The sequence below is a fragment of the Rana temporaria genome, chromosome 2 (assembly GCF_905171775.1).
Source record: "Rana temporaria chromosome 2, aRanTem1.1, whole genome shotgun sequence".
Taxonomy (NCBI): domain Eukaryota; kingdom Metazoa; phylum Chordata; class Amphibia; order Anura; family Ranidae; genus Rana; species Rana temporaria.
The window spans coordinates 123,486,501-123,513,857 of record NC_053490.1 but is presented as its reverse complement, the minus strand read 5'-3'; the positions used below and the strand labels follow the sequence as shown (position 1 = coordinate 123,513,857).

General features: G+C 44.2%; 1 protein-coding gene across 1 annotated transcript in view; it reads left to right on the top strand.

Moving 5' to 3' along the window:
* Positions 1-27,357, top strand: part of MBD6 (methyl-CpG binding domain protein 6) — a 98,915-nt gene that overhangs the window by 53,493 nt on the left and 18,065 nt on the right. The window contains exons 6-10 of the mRNA XM_040340914.1: positions 5,744-7,438; positions 7,554-8,254; positions 11,754-11,952; positions 14,458-14,636; positions 21,006-21,746. Of these exons, the coding sequence (XP_040196848.1) occupies positions 5,744-7,438; positions 7,554-8,254; positions 11,754-11,952; positions 14,458-14,636; positions 21,006-21,746 (3,515 nt within the window). The remainder of the gene's footprint in view (positions 1-5,743; positions 7,439-7,553; positions 8,255-11,753; positions 11,953-14,457; positions 14,637-21,005; positions 21,747-27,357) is intronic.

Genomic DNA, 27,357 nt, shown 5'->3' with positions numbered 1-27,357 from the left:
GGATGTCAACCCCCCCCCCACTTTTTTTTTTATTTTTTTTTTATATATATTTTAATTTTTATTAAAGGGCCAATTTTTTTTATTTTTTTTTGTCGAGGTCCTGCAGACTGTCTGTACCTCCGATATGGGCAGGCAATTGCTGAATGATAGGAAGATTAATGAACTACCTAGAGCGCTCATCAGCACCCTGGTAGTTCATTGAGAACTACAAACCATAAACGGCTAAGGCTAATGTTACTTGTAGTTCATTAATCGTTTGCCAATCGTATAACCTACATTTATGGAGGTAGAAAGACCGCCGCTCCAGGTGAGCACAGGCAGGTGATCAAAGTCCACTCGGGAAACCACACGGGTGCTGGCAATGCATAGGATTATGCAGATAAGAAAGTGGATGGACAGCCGCACTCCAAGTAGGTCTTTTAAAAGAAGACGTGCTCTTTATTTAAAAGGAAAAATGCACAGCATACAAACAGCACACAGTGGGGAGAACAGCTGACGCGTTTGCATTAAGAACTAATGCTTAGTCATAGCGTGATTGGCCGGAGCCGCAATGACGTCACTCTCGCGCATGCGCGCAAAATTTGTCCGTGACGACGCGATCGCCCTCACGAATGGCACACTCGGTGCACCTGCGCCGAGGCGCGCCGTAGACATCGGTGCAGTCTTTTCTGCAAAAATCTCCTAAACCGTGTAGGTTTAGGAGATATTTTTTTGCACCTACAGGTAAGCCTTAATCTAGGCTTACCTGTAGGTTAAAGTGGTCTGTATGAGTTTACACCCGCTTTAATGGATTTTATTGGGATTTTATGTGATCGACCTACACAAAGTGGCACATAATTGTGAAGTGGAAGGAAAATGATAAATGGTTTTCAAAATATCTGAAAAGTGTGGTGAGCATTTGTATTCAGCCCCCTTAACTCTGATACCCCTAACTAAAATGCAGTGAAACTAATTGCCTTCAGAAGTCGCCTCATTGGTAAATAGAGTTCACCTGTGTGTAATTTAATCTCCGTATAAATACAGCTGTTCTGTGAAGTCCTCAGATTTTTGATAGAGAAGCTTAGTGAACAAACCACATCATGAAGACCAATGAATACACCAGACAGGTCAGGTATAAAGTTGTGGAGAAGTTTTAAAGCAGGGTTAGGTTACAAAAAAAAATCCTAAACTTTGAACATCCCACAGAGTACAGTTCAATCCATCATTCGAAAATGGAAAGCGTATGACACAACTGCAAACCTACCAAGACGTGAGTAATAGTGATGGTGTTGTGCTGTAATTATAGGAAATTGTGTAAACTTACCGTATACAATAAATAACATATGTACAAAATACTTCATAAAAAAGACAAATATATATGCATTGCTTCTATAGTATCCATAAACTCAAGTGCCAATAAAGTGGCTAATAAAAGTTTTGAAATAAATAAAGTCCAAGTGTTGTCACTATGAATCCAAAAACGCAGCTACAGTTAAGTGCTCCAATTCTTCCACTTTCCTAAAAGTGATTGGTGTCTCTTCTTATAGTGTGTATGACACCTCCGTGCTCACAAGCCTCTCGCCTTACTTTATTGCAGCTGCACTTTTGGATTCATAGTGACAACACTGGGACTTTATTTTAATACTTTTATTAGTCATTTTATTGGCACTTGAGTTTATGGATATTATAGAAGCAATGCATGTATTTTTTTATTTTTTATGAAGTATTTTGTACATATCATGTTATTTATTCTATAAGTTTACACTATTTATTTCCTATATTGACAGCGCAATACCATCAGGATTACTCGTGTCTTGGTAGGTTTGCAGTTGTGCCAATGCGCTTTCTATAAATTACTTCTGTAAGGTAACGGCATTGGCTGAAGATTACTCTCCTAAGGGATCCTTGTGCCTCCACTTATCTCTCGGGATCTCTGTGCAATGGACACAGCCCTTAGAACTGGACAAATGGAAATACCTCCTTAAAAGTGATCCTGGGGTTCAACCTGTGGTATATATAAAAAAAAAAAAGGGTCTTTGATAGTGTAATATAGTTTTTCAAGCAATATTTATTATAAAAACAGCACGATTCTACTTACATGTTCAGTTTGCAAGACGCCATGTGGGGGACACAGCAAACATGTGGAAGAAGGCGCTCTGGTCAGACAAGCCCAAAATTGAACATTTTGGCCTAAAAGCAAAACGCTATGTGTGGTGGAAAACTAACACTGCACGTCACCCTGAACACACCATCCCCACCATGAAACATGGTGGTGGTAGGCATCATGTTACGGGGATTCTTTTCTTCAGCAGGGACAGGGAAGCCGATCAGAGTTGATGGGGAGATGGATGGCGCCAAATACAGTGCAATCTTAGAAGAAAACCTGCTAGAGTCTGCAAAAGACTTGAGACTGGGGCGGACGCTCACCTTCCAGCAGAACAACGACCCTAAAGATACAGCCAGAGCTAGAATGAAATGGTTTAGATCAAAGCATATTCATCTGTTAGAATGGCTCACTCAAAGTCCAGACCTAAAGCCAATTGAGAATCTGTGGCAAGACCTGAAAATTGCTGTTGACAGACTCTCTCCATCCAATCTGACAGAGCTTGAGCTATTTTGCAAAGAAGAAAGGGCAAAAATGTCACTCTCTAGATGTGCAAAGCTGGTAGCGACATCCCCAAATAGATTTGCAGCTTAAATTGCAGCAAAAGGTGGTTCTACAAAGTATTGACTCAGGGGGGCTGAATACAAATGCACACCACACTTTTCACATATTTGTAAAAAAATAAATTAAAACCATTTATTATTTTCCTTCCACTTCACAATCATGTGCCACAATGAATTTACTTTTTTTGTTGTAACATGACATAATGTGGAAAATTTCAAGGGTAATAATACTTATTAGTTTGTAGACGCTATTATATTTGCTTAAACCAATTCAATATATGGCTGATGGGATTTTTTTTTTGTATAAGTACCCTTTTTAAAAAAAAAATGTAATATTTATTTTTTTAATTTAAATTGCTGTCACTTCCACCCTGGTTGCCTCAGCGAGGTAGGTCATCTCTGGTCTCCAGTTGGCTCCTGGGATATGCACCTCATAGAGTTACCATGCATGGTGAGATTGGGACGTGCATGCTGGGTAGCCAGCTGCACCAAATACCGGAAGATAATGGCTGGCATCTTCAGATGCCAGGAGATGACATGGCTGTTGCGAGCCATTCGAGAATGACCGTTCAGGTATGGAATTAAATTTCGCATTTCAGCCACTTGCGGGGCGCATTTAACCCCCGCTAGCGGCTGAGAAAGGGTAAAAACCACCCGCGGGCCGTATTGTCGCGCTGTCCCATTGATTTCAATGGGCAGCAGAGGTGGAGGAGCCGTATACACACCGCTCCTTCACCGCTCCAAAAATGCGGCTAGCAGTACTTTTTTTACCGTTCTGCTAGCGCAACTCGGGCTTTCATACTGGAGACAATGGAGCAGCTTTTTAAGGGCAGATTGCAGGTGCTATTTTTAACGATATAGCGCCTGCAATAAGCTCTCAGTGTGAAAGGGGTCTAAAAAGTACCTTTTCATAATATCAATCCCCATACAAGTCTACAGGAATGCAAAGTGCATTTGAAGCGGATCAAATGCTAGTCAGGAGGCCAAATGCACCTGTCAGTGAATTCTCAGTCTGATGTCATACTGAGGCCAGGCATTGACACAACCCAAAGCCTGTTGATGCGGGTTCTAAAACGCAGCTCCTGAGCTCCCTCATGTAAGTAAAATATTGGATCACATAGTCTGAGTGTTGCAGATGTTCAATGCCATTGCAAATGGCAAATTGTTTAATGTTTTCAATCTTGCTCCGCCTGGTAGAGTTGAGCTAAGAGTATCAGCAAAGCACAATCAAAAAGCTCAGTTTATATACACTATATTACCAAAAGTCTTTGGACACCTGCCTTAACACGCTCTTGGCATCCCAGTCTTAGTCCGTAGGGTTCAATATTAAGTTGGTTCACCCTTTCCATCTATAACGGCTTCAACTCTTCTGGAAAGGCTGTCCACAAGTTTTGGGAGTGTGTCTATGGCAATTTTTGACCATTCTTCCAGAAGCGGATTTGTGAGGTCAGGCTCGCAGTCTCCACTCTAATTCATCCCTTAGGTGTTCTATCAGGTTGAGGTAGGGTCTCTGTGCAGGCCAGTCAAGTTCCTCCACCCCAAACACGCTCATCCATGTCTTTATGGACCTTGCTTTGTACACTGGTGCGCAGTCATGTTGGAACAGGAAGAGGCCATCCCCAAACTGTTCCCACAAAGTTGGGAGCATGAAATTGTCCAAAATGTCTTGGTATGCTGATACCTTCAGAGTTCCCTTCACTGGAACTAAGGGGCCAAGCCCAACCCCTGAAGACAACCCCCACACCATAATCCCTCCTCCACCAAATGGTTTGGACCAGTGCACAAAGCAAGGTCCATAAAGAAATAGATAAGCGAGTTTGGGGTGGAGAAACTTAACTGGCATCAAGCCAATCAAACACCTTTGGGATGAATTAGAGTGGAGGCTGCGAGCCAGGCCTTCTCTTCCAACATCAGTGCTTAGCCTCACAAATGCACTTCTGGAAGAATAGTCAAATATTCCCATAGACACACTTCTAAATCTTGTAGACATTCTTCCAGAAGAGTTGAAGCTGTTATAGCCGCAAAGGGTGGTCCAACTCAACATTGAACCCTACGGACTAAGACTGGGATGCCATTAAAGTTCATGTGCGTGTAAAGGCAGGTGTCCCGATACTTTTTAATATAATGTATGTAATTACATCCTAATCACTGCGTGGTGTTTTGTGTGTTCTCTCCATATTTCATATGAGCTTCCTTTGTTTGCACTGATTGCCTCCCTCTCACTCCTCAGTCCGAAAACATGCTGATTGTCAACGGACATCCATCCAAACTGCCTCTAGTGTGTGTGTGTGTGTGTTAGGGGATATTTGTGCACTTCCTTGAAGAGAACGCAGTTGATGTAAATAGACTGAGCAATATCAACCCTATACATACATGCACAAAGTTAGGTTGTATCAACAGATGACTGCTTCATGTACATATATAACTGCAGACTACTGTATATACAAATTCAGGGCACCTATACTTTTATCACTCCTTAGGTTTTGTATCTGCAGTACAGACTGTATACTTAAGTGTTTTTGAGACGTGGACAGACATTAATTTGTTTATATACATGAAACCGATCTTTTGCACATGTACCTGGGAAAACATTAAAGAGTATATAATCTAATTAAGTCATTAAAAGGTTAGCGACACAGACACCTCTCTGCCTTTCCCTTGTAGGCATAGAGACCACTCCAGTATCATGTTCAGAGCTCATCCTGAGACTAGTCAACTATGAGGCAGATTATTCTTAAAGAGAATTATGGTTTCAAGTTCAACCTTCAGGTAGTAGAGCTAATTCACTCTCAAATCCCTATCTAGCTTAGTATTATATCCAGCAACAAAAGCTTTGCCAAGTGATTATTTTGTTTCCTGATATAGACATTGCAGTATCTGGAATATTATATGGAACAAGTGAAAGATGATGCTTTATACATTAATAAAAATCAATGACCACATTTTGTTTCTGTTTTTTTATTTTTTTTATTTAATTGATTGAAAATGTTGGCTGTAGCACAATCCCCCTCAAAATACATTGTATTGTCTTCTTTTATATGCTCAGTCCTCTTTGTGTCAGTGAACACATTTTTTATTTTATGTTTATCTTTAACAGGATGTGGCCCAAGTCAAAACTTTCATTCAACATCCACCAGCCCAAAGATGGGACAACACCTCTGTTCTCTCGATCCTGACATGTTCACCAAACTAATGATGGAGAAGGCCCATAGCATGCCTGCTCACCATTCTGAGAATTCCTTGGATCACAAATCGGATACTTTAACTCCCAATCCTGGAGAAAGGTACTCTGGCTTACGATCCACCCAGCGCCCTGTTGTGCCTAGGCAGCATGGGGCGTCTCTTGGTGAGTCCTATGCCTTAAGAAACTGTCCACCGGTGCCATCAAATGGTAACTATGAGTTGTTTTCAAGGACTCCCCAAGCCATATCTAATGAGCTGTGTTCCAGTTTTACGCAAGTAAAGTCTTCCCAACACCGGCCTTCCTATCCCTCGTGTAGTCAAGAACTTTCAGGCCTCTCCCCAAAACCAATAGCTCTTAATGCTTGTAGCTTTGTGCCAGGTGGCACATTTTCAAGGACGCTGGATGAGTCTCCTCAGGTCTCTCGACGGCCTTTTGTCTTTCCTGAGAAAGATCCGCTCGGCATCTTGGATTCCCACAGCTGTAGGCCACCTAGTCCAAAGCACCATGTATTAAACTCGCCTCCATTAATTCAGTCTCAGGTTCCCTTATTGAATATACACCCTACTCCTGAGCACAACACAAGCAACACAACCTCCCTTTCACTGCCTCCTCCTCCATTTTCACCCTTCACTCGTAGTGGAGTGTTGACATCTCCTTCTACAACTAGGTCTTCAATATCCTCTATTTCTTCCCCAGCTGGCAGCGTGGAGCCATCCCCTCAACGTTCCCGCCACTCCTCTGCCTCCTCCGAGCACTTTCCTGCCCCCACAAGGTCAAGTTCTAGATCTCCCAGGCCCATTAGCCCTCCCAAGCGCTCTGTGCCCCACAGTCCAAAAGCAATACTTGAAGGCCTCCCTCTTTTTGGGCAGGCCCAACTGGGATCTTCTTCAAATACCAGCCATGCCTTAACCCACCAAAGCAATAAATCAGCACCACCGGTGTCTTTGGGAGCAGCGCAAGGCTTACTGGGCTTTCCTCTCGGGTGCATATTGGGCCAGCAAAGCAATGCTTCCTTCCCAGCCAGCAGCCTCCTTACAGCAGCTGCTAAGGCCCAAATGGCAAATCAAACCAAACCTGAAGCCGCAGCCCCTAGCACTTTACCCAGCCGATTGCTGAATCCCAATACGTTGCTTTCTACATCTGTCTCACAGGAAGGTCGGTCTCTTCCCAGCAGGACTCATTCCCAGAGAAGGGATGTAATGGTGAAGCGGAAAAGACAAAAGAATTCTCCAGGCCCTGATGCCAGTCCACAGGATACTAGTAAGGTTCTCCAAACCCCTAGTAGTCCTAGTGGACACACTCGATTAAATTCCTATGTATCAAAGTTAGCAGGAATTGGGGGACAGCTTGATGAAGACATGGGAAAATCCAAAGTTCTTAATACACAGTCAATTTATGGTCAGACTCCCTCTTCCCTTCAATATTTTCGTACATCTGTAGAGGAGCCCCTAAGCCAAAGCAAAAATCCAAGCATGTCTCCAGCTTCTCAAGATATCAGCAACCATCTTCTTGGCCTTGTAGGGCAACTAGTCCAGACTGCTACAGAACAGAACTCGGGGACTCCTTTACCACTGAAGTTACCCTCAACACCCACTGGGGCAAATCCACGTAAGTATTTTACATTTTTATTTGAATCAAATACAAACAGAATATTTTAAGTATCTGAAACCAGTGTAGCTTATTGCATACATGCATATTCTTTCTAATTTGCTTCTCGTTTTAGCTTCATCTTCTGGCCGACCCAACCAGTCTCCAGTACCAAAATCTTCTCCAGCCCCGAGCCTGGCACAAAGTGGTATCACAGAAGGCAACAGTGAGCTGCCCTGTTCTCTGCCTTCTGCTGGGGAAAGCTTCTCCTTCTTGGGCCAGGAACAAATGTTGCCATTCTCTGTCACACCTGCGCTTTTAAACCTAGCCATGCTGGGCTCATTGCCACTATCCTTCAGCTTGAACCAGCAACAACAGCTGCTCAACCAAGGTTTAGTCAATTTACTTTCCTCCTATTTATTGGGAGGTGCAGATCTTGGCCTATTGGGACTCCAGAATCCTCCATTGACGTTACCTTCTATGGGTGATCCAGAAACCAGTGCATTGCAAGCTTTGCTGATGGCATCTCTTCTACATAATCCTCTTTTACCACTGGGAGGACTTGGACTACCACAGCTCGATATTCCACCTCACAATCAACAACACAATAGCCTTCTGTCCTCTCTCGCACCTTTGCTGGATGCTCTGCCCTCTTCACAGACTGACACAACTGAGAAACCTGAGACACACCTGACCTTGCCTGAGACTTTCTCTGAAAACTCACTCCAACCACTGCTCTTCCCTCCTGTCTCTGCCTCTCCAGCCCTCATGGCCCTGAATTCCGCACTACTGGCTGCCAGTTTAGGAACTGTTGACTCCTCTGCCTGCCCAGGACAGGTAACTGATCTTCTCCCTGTTTTTTTTTGCTACATACATGATTGTAAATATTCCAAAAAGTCTGATCTTATTGCATTTTTACAGAATAAAAACTGTAAAGTCAATATTTGGTTTGTAATACACATTTTTATCATTATGGATAGAGACGGGAAGTGTTAGAACCCCTTGTCATGTCATTTTATTGCCTTCTGTGTCCCCACTAGGGAGCCTCGACCCCCCCCCCCCTCTGTGTTTAGTCTTGGTAAATGGTGTCATTGGGATAGAAAGTGATGGGAAAATTGTTGAGAATGTCCCCTTGTTTCCTGGCCCCAAATGTCCTTATGTGCTCCTCCTCTTTTTGACTGCAGTGTGTACAATGTGTGTATACTGTTTTTTTGTTTTTACAGTCAGACCCAAAAGACCATCTTAAAATTGCCACTTTCTGAGTCCTTTGTCCCTAGGGTTACAGGATTGAGATCAATCCCCAGTCTTTCCCTGTACATCTTCCTTTTAAAGGATGTGTTATACGTGAAATTGACTCACCCCAGAAAGAGATTTGTTCCGCCCAAATTATTCACCTATACCCCCATGGAAAGTGAGTTCACTAAGAAATCGAGTATGCCTGTGATAGATCTGGTGTTTTTTTTTTATCTCAATAAGACCTTCATTGTTCCATTGGATGAGGTTCCCTATGTTCATGTTTTACAACCTGACTTGCCTAGCACACTTATGTGTGCAGAAGGGAAGAGGGATACTGATATTTTTGAGTAGGCCACTGATGATTTTTTACCACCAGAATTTAGTTAAGTCAGTTCTTTACCTCCTTTCCCTATGTTGGATTCTTTGAGGCAGTACATATTAGTCTCTGGCTAGATAAACCTAGTTCTGCACAGCCTTCACATACCCTAATGGGCACAAAAAAAAAAACACAGCAAAATCTACAAAGCCTTTACCTATTCTTGATCAAGCTGATTGGGCTGTATATAATGATTGACCTCTGAGAAGTTATTTACCCCCTTCTGAAAATTTTGCTGCCTTGTACCCTATGGAAGAGTTTTTTTTTAATAGAAATGGACTGTTCCCTTTATTGGATTCAGCCATTATTGCATGAAATAATCACATTTTTTAATTGAAGGCATTTCCTTTAATTATTCAGTCGGTAGAGATTTGGGGACTTTTTTAGTGATTCTTTGCACTGGTAGGTCCAGCTTTGCTGCTAGCTATTTACACCTTAGCTTTTGCCCAAACTATGGCACACTGGGCTGGAGAACGCCATAGTTAACGGTCTCCTGATATAGACAATCTTATTTTTTTCTGCAAGATTGTAGTCATCGATCTTGGTATTCTGCGTAGACGCCGAAGAGAATGTTACTTGTCAAATCTCTAGAATATCCTTACTTTCTGTGCCTATACACAGAATTTTCTGGCTTACTGTAGCCTGTCCCCTTTTGAAGGTGAGCTTCTCGTTGGGAATTCGCCAGAGAAACATTGAGGCATTTAAGGAGTCAAGGTGTTCCAACCCCACTATCCACAATTACACTTCCCTATTTACTTGTACACATCTACCTAATGGTAATGCTCTCTCCCCCCCCCCCCCCCCCATCAAGTTGTAATTATCTACCGTAGGTCTATCAGTTCATGGTGAACCCTCCAAGTCCACTGGGCCTACTCCCAAACCTACACATTAACATTCGCCTTCACCCCATGCAAGTGCTAGGATATTTACTGACATGAGCTTTGTACAGTGAAGTCAAGGTTTTTTTCATTTAACTTGATCTTTAAGAGAGGTACATTGCTGTCCTCTCTCTATATGCTTTCTGCAAACCGTTTTTTTCTCCCCTGCCTGCTTTTTCAATAGAGAAGAGCTGGGCCTCTGCCTGGTGTCCTGTCGACTTGCCAATGTATCTCTCATATTAGAGTTTTTCCAACTTTGTAGCAGACACAACTTTGTTCTACCCCATCTACCCACACATTGATGTACCCTTTTATGTTGTTGAAAAAAACACCACACTCTGTGGTGCTATAATATATTAGACTTTGATCATACCCTGAACATTCAGATCGCAAAGTGTATCCAAGACCTCTTCCTTACAAGCTCCTGAGGCTGTTAGACCCACGTACTCAAGTTTTCTCCAGATCAAATTAATGTGTAGCTCCTCACTAAAGTTTTTGAAAGAACTACAACAATACATTTTGACTACTACTTTTTGGAGCCCTAATAAGAACCAGGCAGAATAATGCCTCTCAGACCCCTGCACATATCCTTGTACTGCCCAAAGGTGTCTAGGTCTAATCCTGATATGGTTCTTATCCAGGTTCCTTTCTGCATGGCTTTAGTCTATGACTGATCCAGTGTTCAAAACCATGCTCTCATTGTCACCCCCTGGTTGGTTGCATTATCTGATGAAACCACCTGGATTATGCTGGCAAAATCTTTGAAACAACCAATGCCTGATTTTTTCCCTCTCAAGATCACAAGTGTTCTCCCTCAAGACTGCTTGAATTCCAGGCAATCCTCCCTGGGTGCATACAGCACTAAACATAAGTACCACTAGTTTCCCCATCCAGCTGAAGCAGATGTCAGCCCCTCAAAGAGTGTGTAAACGCTGTGGTTTTATGCACCAAGCCTAAATGCCATGTGTGTATTGGCATTGGGCCTTAGTCGAAATTCCTCCTTTTTTGCTTTGGATAGAGCAGGAAATTATATGAAACCATGTCTGGTTTTTACCGCTATCCTGACTCGGAGGTTTTTCCAATACTTACTATCCTGCTGATAGTAACTTGGTTTACTGGCTTTGTTCTTCTCTGCAGCTGTAGGTTAAGTCCTTAGGACTATGGTAAGCAGTGCAAGTCATGTACTTCTAGCTCATTATTCCTGTTTTCTTAGAGGGGTCCAGGTAGATGCAAGGCCACTTTGCTTGCTGTAAAATGAAGCATTGCAAGTAACAGCAGAGGTCTCTGGCATAAGACCTTCCAGCTAGACCTTCAACAGTTATTGAATCTACTAGTATTAAGGCACTGGTGCTGAGGGTGGTGGCCCTGTGAAACTGTCAGAAGACCAGTTTTAGTTTTTAAATAAGATAAGACTGAACTATGAATCAATATTTTTACTGGGAGAATATTATGGTACCCATAAACCAGACTAATCGTTAGAAAATCTGCCAGTTTGTTCTTTTTCCTCCAGATAATGGGCACAAATCGAAAATTGGTTGTGATGTTTTTGAACCAAAAGATTGAAGGAAAAGTTTGGAAAACTTGTGTCGAACGGATGATAAATTGAAAGGTTACTGTCTCTCGCCTGTTAAAAATGTAACTGTTGGTACTGCGCATAAGAAACAAATGGATTCATTTATGTCCATTGAACAATTTATTGTTTGAAACTTTGGTCATTACATGATGGCAATATCATGTACATATGTGTGTTTGGCTTTCGAAAACGGGTTCAAACTATTGTTTTACTGGTTGTATGGCTAGCATTAGTGATTGTGTGCTAGTAACCTTTATTTCTATTTTGTTACAGAGTTGCATCAATACCTCCTGTTCCGGGTCAGCCTCTGTTACTACAACCACTAATTCATCTGCCTTATCAGAAGGGAAGATCCCTCCGTCCGAGCCACATAGCCCTTTCCAGCTCCAGTCAACACAGGCATCGGTGCCTGGAAGACTTAACACGCTAATGCCCCCTCTGCTCAACCCTCTGCTCACTGCTGGTTTGTTGGGTAAGACACTTGACCACATGCCCTGAAAGTGAAGTTATCTGCTTGGTATTTTATGTTATGTATATAATGGGTTTATTTCAGTCATATTTACAATAAGAATAGGTTCATACCTAAGCAGCTTTGTGAGCCGCATTTGCACAGCCACGGCAACCCTTTTCATTTGAATGGGTTGCTTTTGGCCTGTTTCATGCAGGAAAAAGGTTCCTGCACCTTTTTTAAAACGTAGTCGGAGGAAAATTGCATGGTGCTTTTGCAACATGATATTTCCCACAACCGATGCTAGTAGGATTAAATGGCAGCCCCTTGCGTCTGCAAAGGAGCTGCGTGGTTTGGTTGTGGGTGAGAGAACAGGTGCAATTTAAACGTTGTCCGGCACCCTCAACCACCAGCACAAGTGTTGACCTAGCCTAAGTAAATGTTGCCCTAAGTATTTTTTTTTCTATGTGTGTGTTCACATATGTGTTTTATAAATCGGTCTCTCTTAATTTCATGTACTTCTTTCATCTGATAGACAGTGCCTTGAAAAAGTATTCATACCCCTTTAAAATGTTCCATATTTTGCCATGTTGCAAATGAAAACGTAATGTATTTTATTGGGATTTTATGTGATAGACCAACACAAAGTGGCACATAATTGTGAGGTTAAAGGAAAATGATAAATGGGTTTCATATTTTTTTTTTTTTTACAGTGTGGTGTGCATTTGCTTTCAGCACCCTTTACTATGCTACAACTAACTACAATTTAGTGAAACCAATTGACTTCAGAAGTCACCTAATTAGTAAATCCAGTCCACCTGTGTGTAATTTAATCTTAGTAAAAATACAGCTGTTCTGGAAAGCACTCGGAGGTTTGTTAGAGAACCTTAGTGGACACACAGCATCATGAAGGCCAAGGAACACACCAGACAGGTCTGGGATAAAGTTGTGGAGAAGTTTAAAGCGGGGTTGGGTTATAAAAAAAATATCCCAAGCTTTGAACATCTCACGGAGCACTGTTCAATCCATCATCTGAAAATGCAAAGAGTATGGCACAACTGCAAACCTACCAAGACATGGCCATACACCTAGAACAACAAAACCTGGGGAATGCCCAGGGAAAAACCAAGCCTCCTTACCGACCAGCCTGCAGAACAAGCAAATTAACCTGTCTAACAGTATGCGTTAAAAACAGGGGTTTTGTCCACATGCATTTGCAAACGCATGCGTGAGCCACAGAGCCGTGCCAAGGCACCCTGTAATATGGTGTAGCAAGCGCTTGCTACACCATACATTTGAAGGATCCCTGCGCTCCACCGAAGCAGGACGAGGCAGCTGTAACTCTGCCTGATATCCTGTCAGCGTTGCGAGGAGGAGACACTGGCGCCGATCGCATGAGGATCTGGTGATATCTGCGATAATGCCAGCATTGAAGTATCTCTCCACCAGGTCTCACCCAGCTCCCAGAAATAACGACTGAACAAATGCAGACCATATACCATAAATGGGAGTCTATATGCTCTTTGGCTCTCTCTAGCGGACAATTCCACCGACACGTGTCCTGCTGTGTCAGCTCAAACAAACAAACTGAATTTACAATTGTTACTTGAGGTGTAAGGGTAATCTGGCTTTAGTTGGTGCACTTTGGTAATTTGTAATCCAACTGGAGATATGAAGATAAGAGAAAACAAACTCTCAAAGTATGTAGCGTGTTGGCAAACAAAAGCGCTAATCCTCTCAATACACTGCCGGATGCAATGTGTCCCTGCAACTTCCAAAAGTGAGTCTGAGAACCACCTTCCTGCATCACAGTTATTAATGTTGGTGGGCAGGTGCCCTCTCACCAAAAGAGGCTTCGCCGGTCCGTTCCGACTGGAATCTCTCGGTTCTCAGCCTCTCTGCAGCTTGCAGACCCTGGTCCTCCGCTCAACCGTTCCCAAGGTTTTGGTGGATAGGTGACTCCGGGTGCTGTGGAGTGTCGATGAAGAACACTGCAACAAGGATCCCTCTTGGACTAAACGATCCCCCTCTGGTGACCTTAGGCCCAGGCTTCTTCTTCAGGGGTGTCACTTTGGAGCGTAGCTACAGGCGAGTTAGGACACCCACTAACACACAGCTCCTGTCTCTATCTGCAACGTAGAGAGTGTCCTGACTCTCCTGTAGCCCAAGGGAGGGGGCGAGCACGACACTCCACACCAGGGAGAAAGCCCTGCATTACTGTGTGGAGTTACAGACAGAAGAACAGGAAGTGAGAATTTCTTAGAAGAAATAAGGACATTTAAAAGCAAAATCGAAGGATGAGGTAAGTGAAGGAGGACTGCACTAAGGTAAAGGAAGCAATTTAGGAAAAAAGATTGCACCTTTACAACCCCTTTTAAGGACTCTGCAACATGGGCAACATATTTAAAAAAATAAGTAAGCAAAGTATAGTAAGCACCAGCATCATTATTCACATAGATTTGTGCTTGTTCATTACTGGACCTGCGTGTATGAAGAATTTAGTGATATACATTGCTTTTAACTTTACAGGTGAAATGGCAGCGCTGAACTCAAATCCTGGTGCCCAGTTGGGAAGTCTTCAGTCTTTTTTGGGAGCTCAGGCTCTGCTGCAAAACCAACAGACATTTTTACCATCTCTCCCCGGAGCTCTGGGAATGCAGCTCTTCCAGGGACAGTCACTTTTGCAAGGGCAACGGAGCAATGCTCAGGTAATTCACTCATTCCAACTTTATTTAATGTGAAGTGCTGTTTTCAGTTAAAGTGGAGTTCCACCCATAAATATAACATTACATCCGTAGTTTAAAAAAAATGTCATTAGTCCTTTACGAAAAATAAAATTTTTATGCCTTTAAAGTGTTGTTGCTAGGCAGAATAGTTAATCTTCCCACTTCCTGTACCTAGGTGCTTAATGCTTCCTAACCTACACCGCACAGACTCCTGGGAATGTAGTGGGTGTAACTTTCCAGGAGTCTGTGCACTCCCCAGTCTCAAAGAATCATGTGACTTGGACAGCACAGGTGCTGAAACCTGATCTGACACTGCTTGTGCAGCACTGAGCATGTGCGAGATCTTCAAGGCTGAAATCCAGGAAGTCATACAGTCTGGCTTCATGATGCCCACACTTAAGATGGCCCCAGTCAATTTCTATTTTATAAAGTGTCTAAATGCTGTAACAACCTAACAAAACGGACCTTAGTTTACAGGCCAACTTTACTAGAATACATTAAGCTTGTGTATTACAGGGGTATTTATATTTAAAAAGTGAAATTGTGGCCGGAACTCCGCTTTAAGTTACTTTTATTGTCTAAGACGTGGTCTGTCTGGTTCAAGACACCAGTGACTAATTAACTACACTGGCATTTGCCAAAACTAAGGTGTAATTGTTGGGGTGGAATTTTACATATCCAGTGGCGGCCTGTCCATTAGGGGTGCCACCCCCTCTATTTACAGCACCCCTAATATGTATAATGGATAGATTCATGCATAGCGTGAATCTACCTGTGGCCACCCCCTGTTCATGCGTCCGTCCCCTTTTAGCATGCCGGGCACCTGAATTACAGCGGTGGGGTTTTTCTTTTTTTTTTTTTTTTTGAAGCACCGAATTGGAGCCATAGGCTTTAAAATAGGGTGGGCTCGTGGCACAGAGCATTGCGTCATGAGCCCGCCCAAGTGTTCGAACAGCGAATGAATGTTAACTGTTGAAACACTGGTTCTCAATCCGGCCAATCGGAAGCGTGTGTGAGACCTGTTTTCTGATTGGCTGAAAATAGAAGACTCCCGATTGTGGAAGCCACCGTCGCCGTAATAACCCGTGGAGAGCAGGGCAATGGGAGGCCGCTGTGGAGTGCCGGGGAATGGGAGGCTGTTGCTGAGCAGGGGAAGCCACTGGTGAAGCGATGGTGTTGATTTTAACTAACCTTTTCAACTTCAGGGGTAATCAAGACCTTAATGAGCAGAGCAAATTTTTAATTTATGGTATTCAGTGTTTTATTTAACAATAATGGGCTGCTACTTTAAGATAATTGAACATTGGCTTAGCTTTGCTTTACACACCCCTTGGTCAAGCCCCTATAACCCTACCCCACAAGGTTCTGTGGACGCGCGTGTCAATTGGCCAGTGGGGGAGCCAATCAGCGGGTCCAGCAGACTCTATGTCCGCTGGCCGCCCGTAGTCGTTCCCTGCAGAGACAGAACAGCCATCTGTGTGTAAACAAGGCAGATCTCCATTCTGACAGGGGATGACACAGGATCTGGTCTTCCTGCTATGCAGGAAGACGGGTCTGTGTGTTGTCCCACACAGTTAGAATCGCAAAGAGGGAACACATTTAACTGTTTGAGCGTCCTTGATGTTAACCTCTTTCCTGCCAGTGTCATTAGTACAATATCAGTGCATATTTTTAGCGCTGTTTACTGTAATAATGTCACTGGTTCCCAAAAAAGTGTCAAAAGTCAGCTAGGTGTCCGCCGCAATGTCACAGTCACGCTAAAAATTACTGATCACCGCCACTACTAGTAAAAAAATGTAAAACTGCCATAAATTTTCCCCTATTTGTCGCTTAAAGTGGCCTGGTCAGGAAGGGGGTAAATTCTTCTGGAGTTAAGTGGTTAAAGGCTGTCTTTGCTCTCAAAGGCCCAGCTCTGCAACTGGCTATTGCCGCACTCTTGTCTGACTGAATGTCAGACTGCAGCTAATTGGACTAGGGGAATTGACAATCAACAGGTTTGCCGTCTGCCCTACTTTTCTGTTAATGCCCTAGAACAATGCATGAAACAAATTTCCAGAGCGACTCTCACTCCTGTCAATATGTACAGAATCTTATAGCTAAACGCCTGTACAGCTGAAGCTGAATGTAAAGAGCACTCAGTCGTATTCTATTTAAAGGAGAATGTTTGTTACATACATAGTTACATAGTTAGTCTGGTTAAAAAAAGGCACAAAGTCCAACTAGTTCAACCAAAAAACTATTTTTTTTTTTTACAATTCTATAATTCCCCATACCCACAGTTGATCCAGAGGAAGGCAAAAAAAAAGCAAAGCATGCTCCAATTTGCTCCAGCAGGTGAAAACATTCCTTCCTGATCCCTCAAGAGGCAATCGGATGATCCCTGGATCAACTTTACCTAATAATCTTAGTATCCAGTTATGTTATGTTCATTTAGGAAAGAATCCACCCCTTTTTAAATCAATCAGAACCAGCTCTTGAGAGAGCATCTTTTCTACAGCTCTTACTGTAAGGAAGCCTTTCCGTATTTGGAGATGAAATCTCTTTTTCCCTAGACTTAAGGAGTGCCCCCTTGTCCTCTGTGATGACCTTAGAGTGAATAATTCAACACCAAGTTCACTATATGGAACACTTTTTTATGTACCACATGTTGATCATATCCCCCTTAATCACCTCTTCTCAAGAGAGAATCAATTCAGTTCCTCTAATCTTCCCCTATAGCTGAGCTCCTATATGCCTCTTATCAGTTTGGTTGCCCTTCTCTGCACCTTCTCCAGTTCCCCGATATTCTTTTTATGAATTGGTGCCCAAAACCAAACTGCATATTCCAGATGAGGTCTTAATGATTTGTACAGGGGCAAAATGATATCTCTCTCTTTTCTAAATCCCTCTTATTCAGTCTGTTTAGTAATGCACTGGACAGGTTCATAAAGCAGGTCACAGGAGGAAAAGCCCTTGTGCCACAGTAGAAGGCCCTTGCCTCCCTACACCTCTAAACGAAGAGAGCCCATCATCACTCTCCCCAGTCTTCATCTTCAAAGCACAAATTAAGCCCTTACATTTGTTGAAAGATTTGGAGTTTTCACAAAGGTGCATGCACCTATACACTCTCTCCTAAGAACTCGGGTCATAGAATACCTAGATGACCTTTTTCTGAAGGTTTGCCTTCCGACAAACGTATTTGTCTTAAAATTTCATGCTTGAACCTTCAGATCAAAAAGGCTCTGTAATATTCTACATTAGGATCCTGGGCCTTGTGGTAGCCTCGTTCAAGGATTTTCCTTTCACTCAGTTCCACTCAAGGCCTCTTCAACACTCTGTTGACTTGAAACAAACATTGCCCCTTGCTCTGTCTTCCTATGCTTCTCTGTAGTCAAGCTAAAAACTCCCTAACTTAGTGGATTTTCAACACCACCTTGGATATTGGGAAGTAATTTCTTAACTTTTTCATGGTAGGTGATAACAAATGCCAGCCTTACGGCCTAGGGTGATGTGTTCTAGTCTCTCGTGATTCCAGGAGCCTGGTCCCCAGGAGAAGCAGAGCTCCCCATCAACATCCTTGGTTGGACTTGTGTCTTTTTTTCAACCTCACCTACTATGTAACTATATGTAACTTCCTGGGGCTTGGCACAATAAAATAAATTCTGCATCACTGGACCTCCCTTGTTCAGGAACATCTCATCAGGGTACAATCAGAAAAAGCTATAGCAGTGGCCTAAGTAAATCATCAGGGGGGTACCACAGGAGTAAGACGGCTTTAAAAGAAGTAAGTCTGATTCTTTTCTGGGTGGAGAACCACAATCATTGCTACTGTTGACGTTCTGGGAGTGGACAGTTGGCAGGCAGATTTCCTCAGCTTCCACCGCCTGGTCCCTTCATCCTGACATTTTCAACGTTCTATGTCGCCAGAGGCGATTCAGTTCGCAGGTGTTGCGCTATACAAGTTTCTCACTCACTCAGAAATGGAATGACTACAGATGTGGACATTCTGGCCTGCTTTAACCACCCCTGGCGGTATTCCCGAGTCTGACTCGGGGTTACATTTCTGTGCTGCTATCGGTAACCCTGAGTCAGACTCGGGCTCCCCTCGCTGAATCCACAACTAGAAAACAGCGATAATAAATTATAATCACTTGCAGAATTGTGCGATAGCGATTTGTGGGGAAATTCGTCATAAAAAAATAAGTAAGTAATGACGGCGACAATTCTGCAACTGAGCAAATTTCAGTGATTTTGAGTTGATTACATTATTGAATAATTTTTATTATAATTATATTATTATTTGTTATAATTATTTATTATATTATAATTTATAATTTTGTTTTTAAAAAATGTCATACCCGGTATGCCTACTAGACTCTTGTTTGGACAGATTTAAGTGAGTTATTCCTAAGAATTACAGGCCTACAGTATAAAACGCCAAATTTCCTTGCAAATAATGGTACTGCTTTCAGCACCTTTTTTTCTGAAATAATCATACCGCCAGGGAGGTTAATGGCATTGCTGTTGAAACCCAGGTCTTACACGAAAACCAGAATTTAACCTTGGGTTCTTTTATGTGACAGGTTTTGACCTTTCATCCTATTTCAGAAGTCTTCCTTCACTTTCCGTTGTTGGGTGTCTCACTGATCAAAACCCCCATTATGACACCCTGTGCTTTCTTAGGATCTTGCCTTGCAGAAAACAACCTTTAGTCATTAGGGAACTCTCCTTGGGTGGTTTCCTTCTTGGTGGCCATTTCATCTGACAAGATGCTCCTTTCTACCCAAGGTGGTCTCAGCCTTACACCTTAGAGTACATTGTCCTTTCACCTTTGTGCCTTGTTTCAAAGCAAAGCCAAAAAACTTTCTTTCCAATGTTTGGACATGGTCAGAACTATCAGGTTCTTTCTGACAGCCACTGCCTCCAATCAAACTTTTCTGTTGAAAAACAGACTTACTGGCTAGATCACCAGATAAAAATAGAGAAAAAAAGGAACTAATATGGCCATCACATCTAAGAATTGGTAAGCTGCAATAAAATAAATGTTTGCTTCTGAGGTTTAATGCTGCTTTCAGCATTACCTGAAGCTTGTTGAAAGCCTGCTGATGCCTTGATTAAAGTGATAGTGAACACCCTAATTAAGATCAGTGTTTAAAATTGCCAAGCTAAAACTAGGGACGTTTTTAAAGTCTTCAACAAAGCTTCTTGCTTGCTGATGGCTTCACAAAAACATTCTGTGTACACTGCTATTATACAAGCTGGAGGCCGTAGGAGAAAAGCCTAAATGACTTCTAAATCAATCCATCACTAACCTCCTGTAGTTGCAGACAGTGTGGAGCAAATCGCCTTTAAAGTTCACAAGAGAATCGCAGAAGTCCTTCCAGTCAGAGAGCAAGAGTAGGAAGCAAAATGAAAATGAAAATACTTTGTTAGCCTTGAGGATGATGCACTTGGACACTACTGATAGTGGTAGCGCTGAGGTATTTACAATCATACCCTTGAGGATGATTTACTTCACTGTGCTTATATGTACAGAGGTCAGTGACTGCTGCTTTTCAAATCTTATATATACGGCTTGTTAAGAATGTTTGAGGACTAGCCATAGTTCCATTTCAAACTTTCAATCAGTCAGAATCTGTTCATAATATTTTACCCTATTAATTTCCCTGGTGTTAAACCCAATTGTTACTCAGGCTTGTAATTCTATGTAAAAACGGTAAATCCAGAGTATTGGTCGAGCTTGGGATAAACACAAAAGAGGCCGGGGATCTTTTCAGGATAGTAAGTAAAGGGAAGTCGGTCAATATCCATTTGCCGATCCTCCCACTACTTGTGAACCTAGAAGTTTGCGTTGAAAACTTCTGTGTTTGAAGCAGCCAGAATCTGGCTGCTAGTGGTCAGAAATGTAAACAAATAGAGTACTGTCTGTACTCTGTTTATTTGGAAGTGGTGCAGGGGAGACGTATGTGTCTGTAAACAGGACCTGTGGCAAAAGATATACTTTTAATTTTCAGCCCCCATGTGATAAAAAGTGAAAAACAAGGACCCCCTATCTTCCCCCATGCACTCGTACAAAACCCAGGTTGATCACCTATAAACGGCAATTGGGCAACACATATCTCAAAATTGTTGTTCGCAGTGGAGTGAAAGGAATAATTCTATGGTCATTATTTTATAGTTGGCTCCAAACTCGTATGCTTTAAAGGTTTATAAAACATTACATATGCCTGGGAAATTTTAATTTTATAATTATTTTATACCTATAAGTCACAATATACAATATAGGAAATTTGATGGGGATTTCATCTTATTGCTGCTTTCCAGACTTGATTCTGAATTCTTCACCTATTCTGTTTTTTTTTTTTTTTGCAGAATCACTCAACGTCGGAGAAAGAAGTCAACACTTTGTTTCAGCCAGAGTCCTGCATTATACCCACATCTCAACCCTCATCTATCTCTCAACAGCCATCTGACTCCAATTTCCCTTCTCAGAGATCTCATATGACTAACAGGTCTCAGACTTTGTCGCTGTCCTCAATGCGACCTGGTTCATTTGTCTCCAACACCTCAAGTGCCTTTGAAACTGGACTCATTTCCAAAGGCTCCCCATTTCAGGGACCAGTCCGGACTGACCTTCCTCCAGACACACCTTCTGATCCCCCAAGAACAGATACATTAACCCAGTCATTGGATCCTTCCTCCTCTGAGACAGAACCAGAAGCATCTCCACTGAAAAGGTGTAGGATGCTTACTGATGCTGTCCTTCCCTCTGAAGTCCCTAATGGAGCTTCCCCAAACCTCCCATGGATAAGTTCTCCTCATCCACCCAATATGTTAAACCTTGCTGAAAGAGAACTCTCCAAGGGTAATGAGCGAGGCTATAGGTTTAATGGTCGCTCCCGAGGAGAGAGGTCTTATGGTCGTCGGCCACGTGGTGAAAGGCTCTCCAGTTCACGGCACTCATACTGGAGGTACAATGGAGAGGAAAACACACAGAATGATGGAGAAGAAGCCGGTCACAGCCAGGATCCGACCCAGCCTGTGCTGGGAATCTCTCCATTTTCTCACCATTGGCAGGAAGAGGGAGGACAGCCCGGGGAGCAGGAGGTGGATGTATGTATTCTGTGAATGCTTTTGTATTAATTGCAGATGTATATGGTTTGTCTAAACAATTGTTCACAATTTGTTGTATTCACAACTGCCAGTATTAATTGCGTCCCTTGGAAGTCAAAAAATGATCTACTTGCAGAAAACATATGCATCTCCAGAAATATGCTTTATGGGGGTACTGGAAGCAGAAGCTTACAAGTGGTGCATTGTGGGGAAAAGTCATAAATGATTACATACCCCTGTCGCCCTTCTCTGTTTTCCTAATAGTTTGTTGTGCTTCAAAGTATAAGTAAATATAGTCAGTCTGATTTTTAATATATACAAACATATATAGGGACTGTAGGTTTGTTCTTAAAGGGGTTGTAAAGGAAAAATGTTTTTTTCCCTAAATGGCTTCCTTTACCTTAGTGCAGTCCTTCACTTACCTCATCCTTCCATTTTGCTTTTAAATGTCCTTATTCCTTCTGAGAAATCCTCACTTCTTGTTCTTCGGTCGGTAACTACACATCGTAATGCAAGGCTTTCTCCGTGGTGTAGAGAAAGCCTCTTGAGAGGGGAGGGGGCGAGCAGGAGTGTCAGGACGCTCACTAACACACAGCTTCTTTCTCTATCTGCAAAGTAGTGTCCTGACTTGCCTGCTCGCCCCCCTCCCCCCCTCAAGAGGCTTCCTCCACACCAGGGAGAAAGCCTTGCATTACGGTGTGTAGTTACAGACCGAAGAAGTTGAATCTGTTTGTAAGTCGGAACAGGTAAAAAAACTTAAGTGTAGCTCCAGCCAAAAAAACAATTTCTCTTATCGTCCATGGACGGACACAGCTCCTTAAATCTTGACAAGTGGGTTATGTTCCCTGTTTACAGGAGAGGACTAGGCAGAAACATGTTAGATAATTAAATACATGTTACATTAACAGAGTTGAACAGCCCCGCCCAGGGGGGCGGTCCCTCCAGACATAACCCTCCTCACTGCAGCATGTAGCCTCAGTTTCGTTCTGCCTAGCAAGGAGAAGGACGTATGGCTCCCTTTGGGCCCAGCGCCCTGAGGTGAAATTATATATTTTTTTATTTTACTTTTTCTTGAAGAATCTTCCTTGAACTGTCGGCTGAGAGACAGGCTGGATAATATAGATCCTTGTAGTCTACTCAGTCACCTTTGCAAAGAGGCTGGGTCTGCCACGCCATATTCCATGGCTCCTGTGGTGGCCGGTGAGCTTTGCTCCGAGGTCCACATATGACTGGGCTGTGGTGTTGTCTCACTCACAGTGGACCGGGCCGACAGCTATCTCCATTGCGGTTGTAGTTTTGTCAGGAATGCATCACCTGGGAAATGCTCTGTTATGGAACCATGGACCAGGTACCTGGGTAGTAAAAAAAAAAAAAGCAGGATAAGGCATTTATGGGTGCGCTTCTCACTGCTGTAAGGGACTCTTAAGCTGGATAGTGCAGCTGGGTTGCTGCCAAAAGGCTCGGTCTTTTTTGGATCACACAAATCGGACCGCTCTGTGTAGGTTTTTTCCTTCTGTGCCCTTTTTTGATAATTTCCAAGAGGCGGAATGAGAACAGCCGCTGAGGGCTTTTGTAGTCCCTCACCCCGGGCGGTTCAGTGCCCCTTTTGAGGAGAGTTTTTTCAAAACGTGGGCTTCTTCTCCGGTGGTGGACCCTCTGGGTGTCATGTATAGGTGACCACTCTCCCTATTGCGGGAACCCCAGCTTGTATGGATCTGACTGATAGAAGATCCGAAATACTGACCCGTTCCATGTTTTCAATGCTGGGGTCTGACTTGCGGCCTATTGTGGCCACAACTCTGGGGTCTCAGTCGGCGCTGGCGCCATTTTATGGGAGGTTTTTCAATTACATTGAAAAACTCCCATTGGTGGCCATTTTGTCGTAGCCGCGCTCTGAACGCTCGGCAGCCATCTTGGAGTAGTCCTGACCCCTAGTGCTGTATACAACTCATGAGCATTTTGCGGGAGCACCGACTCTCTCCCAAAGTTATTAGGCTAGCGGACCAGCTGGTCCAGGGCCTCATATAGGTCTGTGATGCTTCATTGATTGCTGCGCCCTTGTTATCCAGGGCTTCTGTTTCAGAATGGTTTTATGCACACGGAGGTGTAGTGGTTAACTCCATTACTTGGCAGCAAGAGAGTCATTGGTTCGAATCCGGACACAACGCCAATCTGCCTGGAGCTTGCATTGTCGCTCCCTGTGTCTGCGTGGGTTCCTCCGGTTTCCTCCAAAGGCATGTGTGCATACTCCTGCAACCTCCCTGCTCTCCGACCAGTGGGTCTGCGAGGTGGTCTCTTCGGAGTACTAGATAGGGTTTCCTCCTATCCACAGAACAAAGTTCTTTCCTTGTGTCTTCCTCTCCCGGCCCGTCGGTCTGCCTTGGGCAGTGTGGGACTTGCTAAGCTGCGGGGTAATTCTACCTTTCCTGCAGGACGAGAGGTTTGGTGTTTTCTATGGGCCTCAGGCCATAAATACCTTTTGTTAACGTTGGGTAGTTATGCATGGTATCCATTCGTTCGGTGGTAGCTGCGCTCCATGCGGGGGACGTCCTGGCTTCCTCGGACATCAGGGACACATACATGCATGTCCCGTTTTGCGCATGACAGTGTTTTTTTTCTGTGATGAGAGAGGGTCTCTGTCAGCCTGTGGCCCTCCCTTTTTGATCTGGCATCAGCACCATGGGTTTTCAGCTGGGAGCTCGCACTTATCCTGACTTTGTTGGGACAGCGAGGCCTTGCCTCATTGGCTACTTGGACGACTTTCTTCTGAGAGCAGCTTCAGTCTCAGACCTAGTGGATGTGTTATTCCTATTCAGACCCTCTGAAGATTCGGGTGGGTGTTAAACGTTTAGGCCAGAAGGTGTAGCTCAGTGGCAGAAAGCCTGCCCTCCATGTGTGCGACCCAGGGTTCAAATCCTGGGCATGCTAGGTTCCGACTCAGTGTTGGAGTATCTAGGGTTGATCCGGACTCCTTGGTTGCGAAGGTCCTTCTTCCCCAGGAGAAATTGCAGACTCTTCAGTCTGCGGTGAAGGTATTGGCATCACGCAATCTGTCTTCTCTCCGAGCACCTGCTGGTCCGGGGTCTGTGGGTAGCCTCCTTCGAGGCGGTACTGTATGCCCAGTTCCACACTCGGGTTTTCCACGGGAAATACTGTCCAGGTGGTAAAAATCTCTTGCGCCACCTAGTCAGAGTCTCTGAGTTGGTGATGGAGATCCCCGACTCTTCGGTCCGGAAAGTTGTTTCTTTCTTCCAGTGGTCGGTGTTTACGATGGATGCCAGCCTCACGGGTTGTGAACCTGGGGGGTCCAGTCAGCCCTGTGTGGAGACCTACGGCCACACCTCCCTGAATGTGCCCGCTCTCGTCTGGTCTCGGTAGCTACCCAGGGTCGGGCCTGGCTAGTGCCTGGGTGGAAGACCGCCTGGGAATACCAGGTGCTGTCTACCGTTCATTGTCCTACTATTTTAGGCGATTACGCTATGCTTCTCCTCGTGGTCGAGGAGGTTGCAAGGTCTTTCGATCTGGTTTTAGCCGGACAACGCCACGGCCGTGGCTTCGGTCTACCATCAGGTATACCGGCAGGCGGACTACTGGAGTCGCCAGATGCTGGACCAGGGCGACTGGTCTTTGTGCTTGGGGTGTTTCGGCTCCCTTGCAGGAGGTGAGCCTCACAGGGCATGGATCTCCTGGCCAGGTCTAGTGATCTGGTACAGACGCGTAATTCTCGCTGGTGGCCCTGTGGGGTCTGTATCGGCGACTTTTTGCTGTTCCTCCATTGTAGTTGCTTCCTTGGTTGGAGGCTAAGGAGGCTTGGAGGCTAAGGAGATCCTGATAATTCTAATTGCTCCAGATTGACCTTGGCGTCCTTGGTATGCCAATATCGGGCGCCTGGTAGCGGAGGTACCTTGGCGGTTGCCAGGGCGGAAGGTCCCTCTGTCTCGAGGTCCCATACTTCCTCCTGTTGTACAGTCACTGACTTGCTCAACATGGCTATTGGAAGCCAGACTTTAAGTGACCGGGGTCTGTCCAACTCAACAATGCTGAGGGCATGGTAGTCTTCTTCCGGAGGATCTACCGTCACACCTGGCAGGCCTACATCTCTTGGTGCAAAGGGATGGAGTGACGTCCACGGACGTACTCGGTGTCCAGGGTCCTGCTGTTTTTACAGCTTGGAGTGGATCTAAAAATTGCTTAAAGCACCGTTTGGGGGCAGATTTCAGCCTTGGCTGTGTTCTTTCTTGTGTCCCTTTTTGTGTGCAGGGGGTTTGTCATATACTTTTCCCTCTTGGCCCAGAGTTTTGTTTGACTTTGGTGCTCTCGGTTCTTCAAAAACCTTCCTTTTGGAAACATCAGAGAGATTTTCTCTTGACCCTATCTCAGAAGGTGGCCCCTTTAGTGGCCTTTACCTCTGTTAGAGGGGTTTCTGAGTTGGCGGTCTTGTCTTGCAAGCCGCCATGCTTAAACCTCCATTAGGATTAGGTGGTGGTGCACCCGCGACCTTCCCTTCTTCCGAAGGTGGTTTTTGGCCTTTCGCCATAATAAGAACATTGTTCTTCCATCCTTCTGTCCTCGGCCGGCGCATCCTACGGAGGTTGCCTTTCATACTTTAGGCGTGGTACACGCTTTGCGGGTGTACCAGCCTGCTACGGCTCCGTTTCGGAGTTCTGACTCTCTTTTGTGTCGGTGTCTGGTCCACAAAAGGGCCTGGCGGTCTCTTCGACCACCATTTCTCAGTGGATCAGGCAGGCTGTCATACAGGCCTATGCTCTTAAGGGGCGTGCCCCCCTTTCCGGTCACGGCACTTTCGACCAGGGCAATTTGGTGCTTCCTGGGTTTTTTTCCGACGTCATGTGTCAGTCTCACAGGTGTGCAAGGCGGCGACTTGCTTGTCCGTTCACACTTTTTCCAGAATTTACATGGTTGCTGTGAGTGCATCTTCTGATGCTTTTTTCGGCCGCTAGTTTTTGCAGGCGGCTGTTTAAAGTTGCACCTCCTCGGTTGAGGCGCTCTGCTTGTTTTGGGGTGAAGTTAAAATTGGATTTACTGATATATTTCCCACCCCTCGTTTTTGACACTGCTTGGGGACGTCCCACTTGTCAAGATTTAAGGAGCTGTGTCCGTCCATGGACGATAAGAGAAAATAGGATTTTTTGTACTCGCCTTAAAATCCTTTTCTCTGAGTCCATGGACGGACACAGCACCCACCCCTCCTTTTTTAGGTTTGTACTGCTTGTTACGAACTGAGGCTGCATGCTGCAGTGAGGAGGGTTATGTCTGGAGGGACCGCCCCCTGGACGGGGCTGTTCAACTCAGATAATTAAACACATGTTACATGAATGAATGAATGAATGAATGAAAAATTTATATAGCGCGGCACATGCGAACTGAATCGCCTCTGGGCGCTGGTTGTTTGTGTCTCATGCCATCAGAAAAGCAGGGTCTTGATCTGCTTTCTGAAAGACAGGTGGTTTTGCTCCAACCGAATGCTGGTTGGTAAAGCATTCCAAAGCCTGGGGCCCTGGAAAGCAAACCTTCTTTCTCCTTTAGATTTGTATTTGGTTTTTAGGAACCATGACCAATTTTTGGTCGGTGGAACGCAGAATGCGGTTGC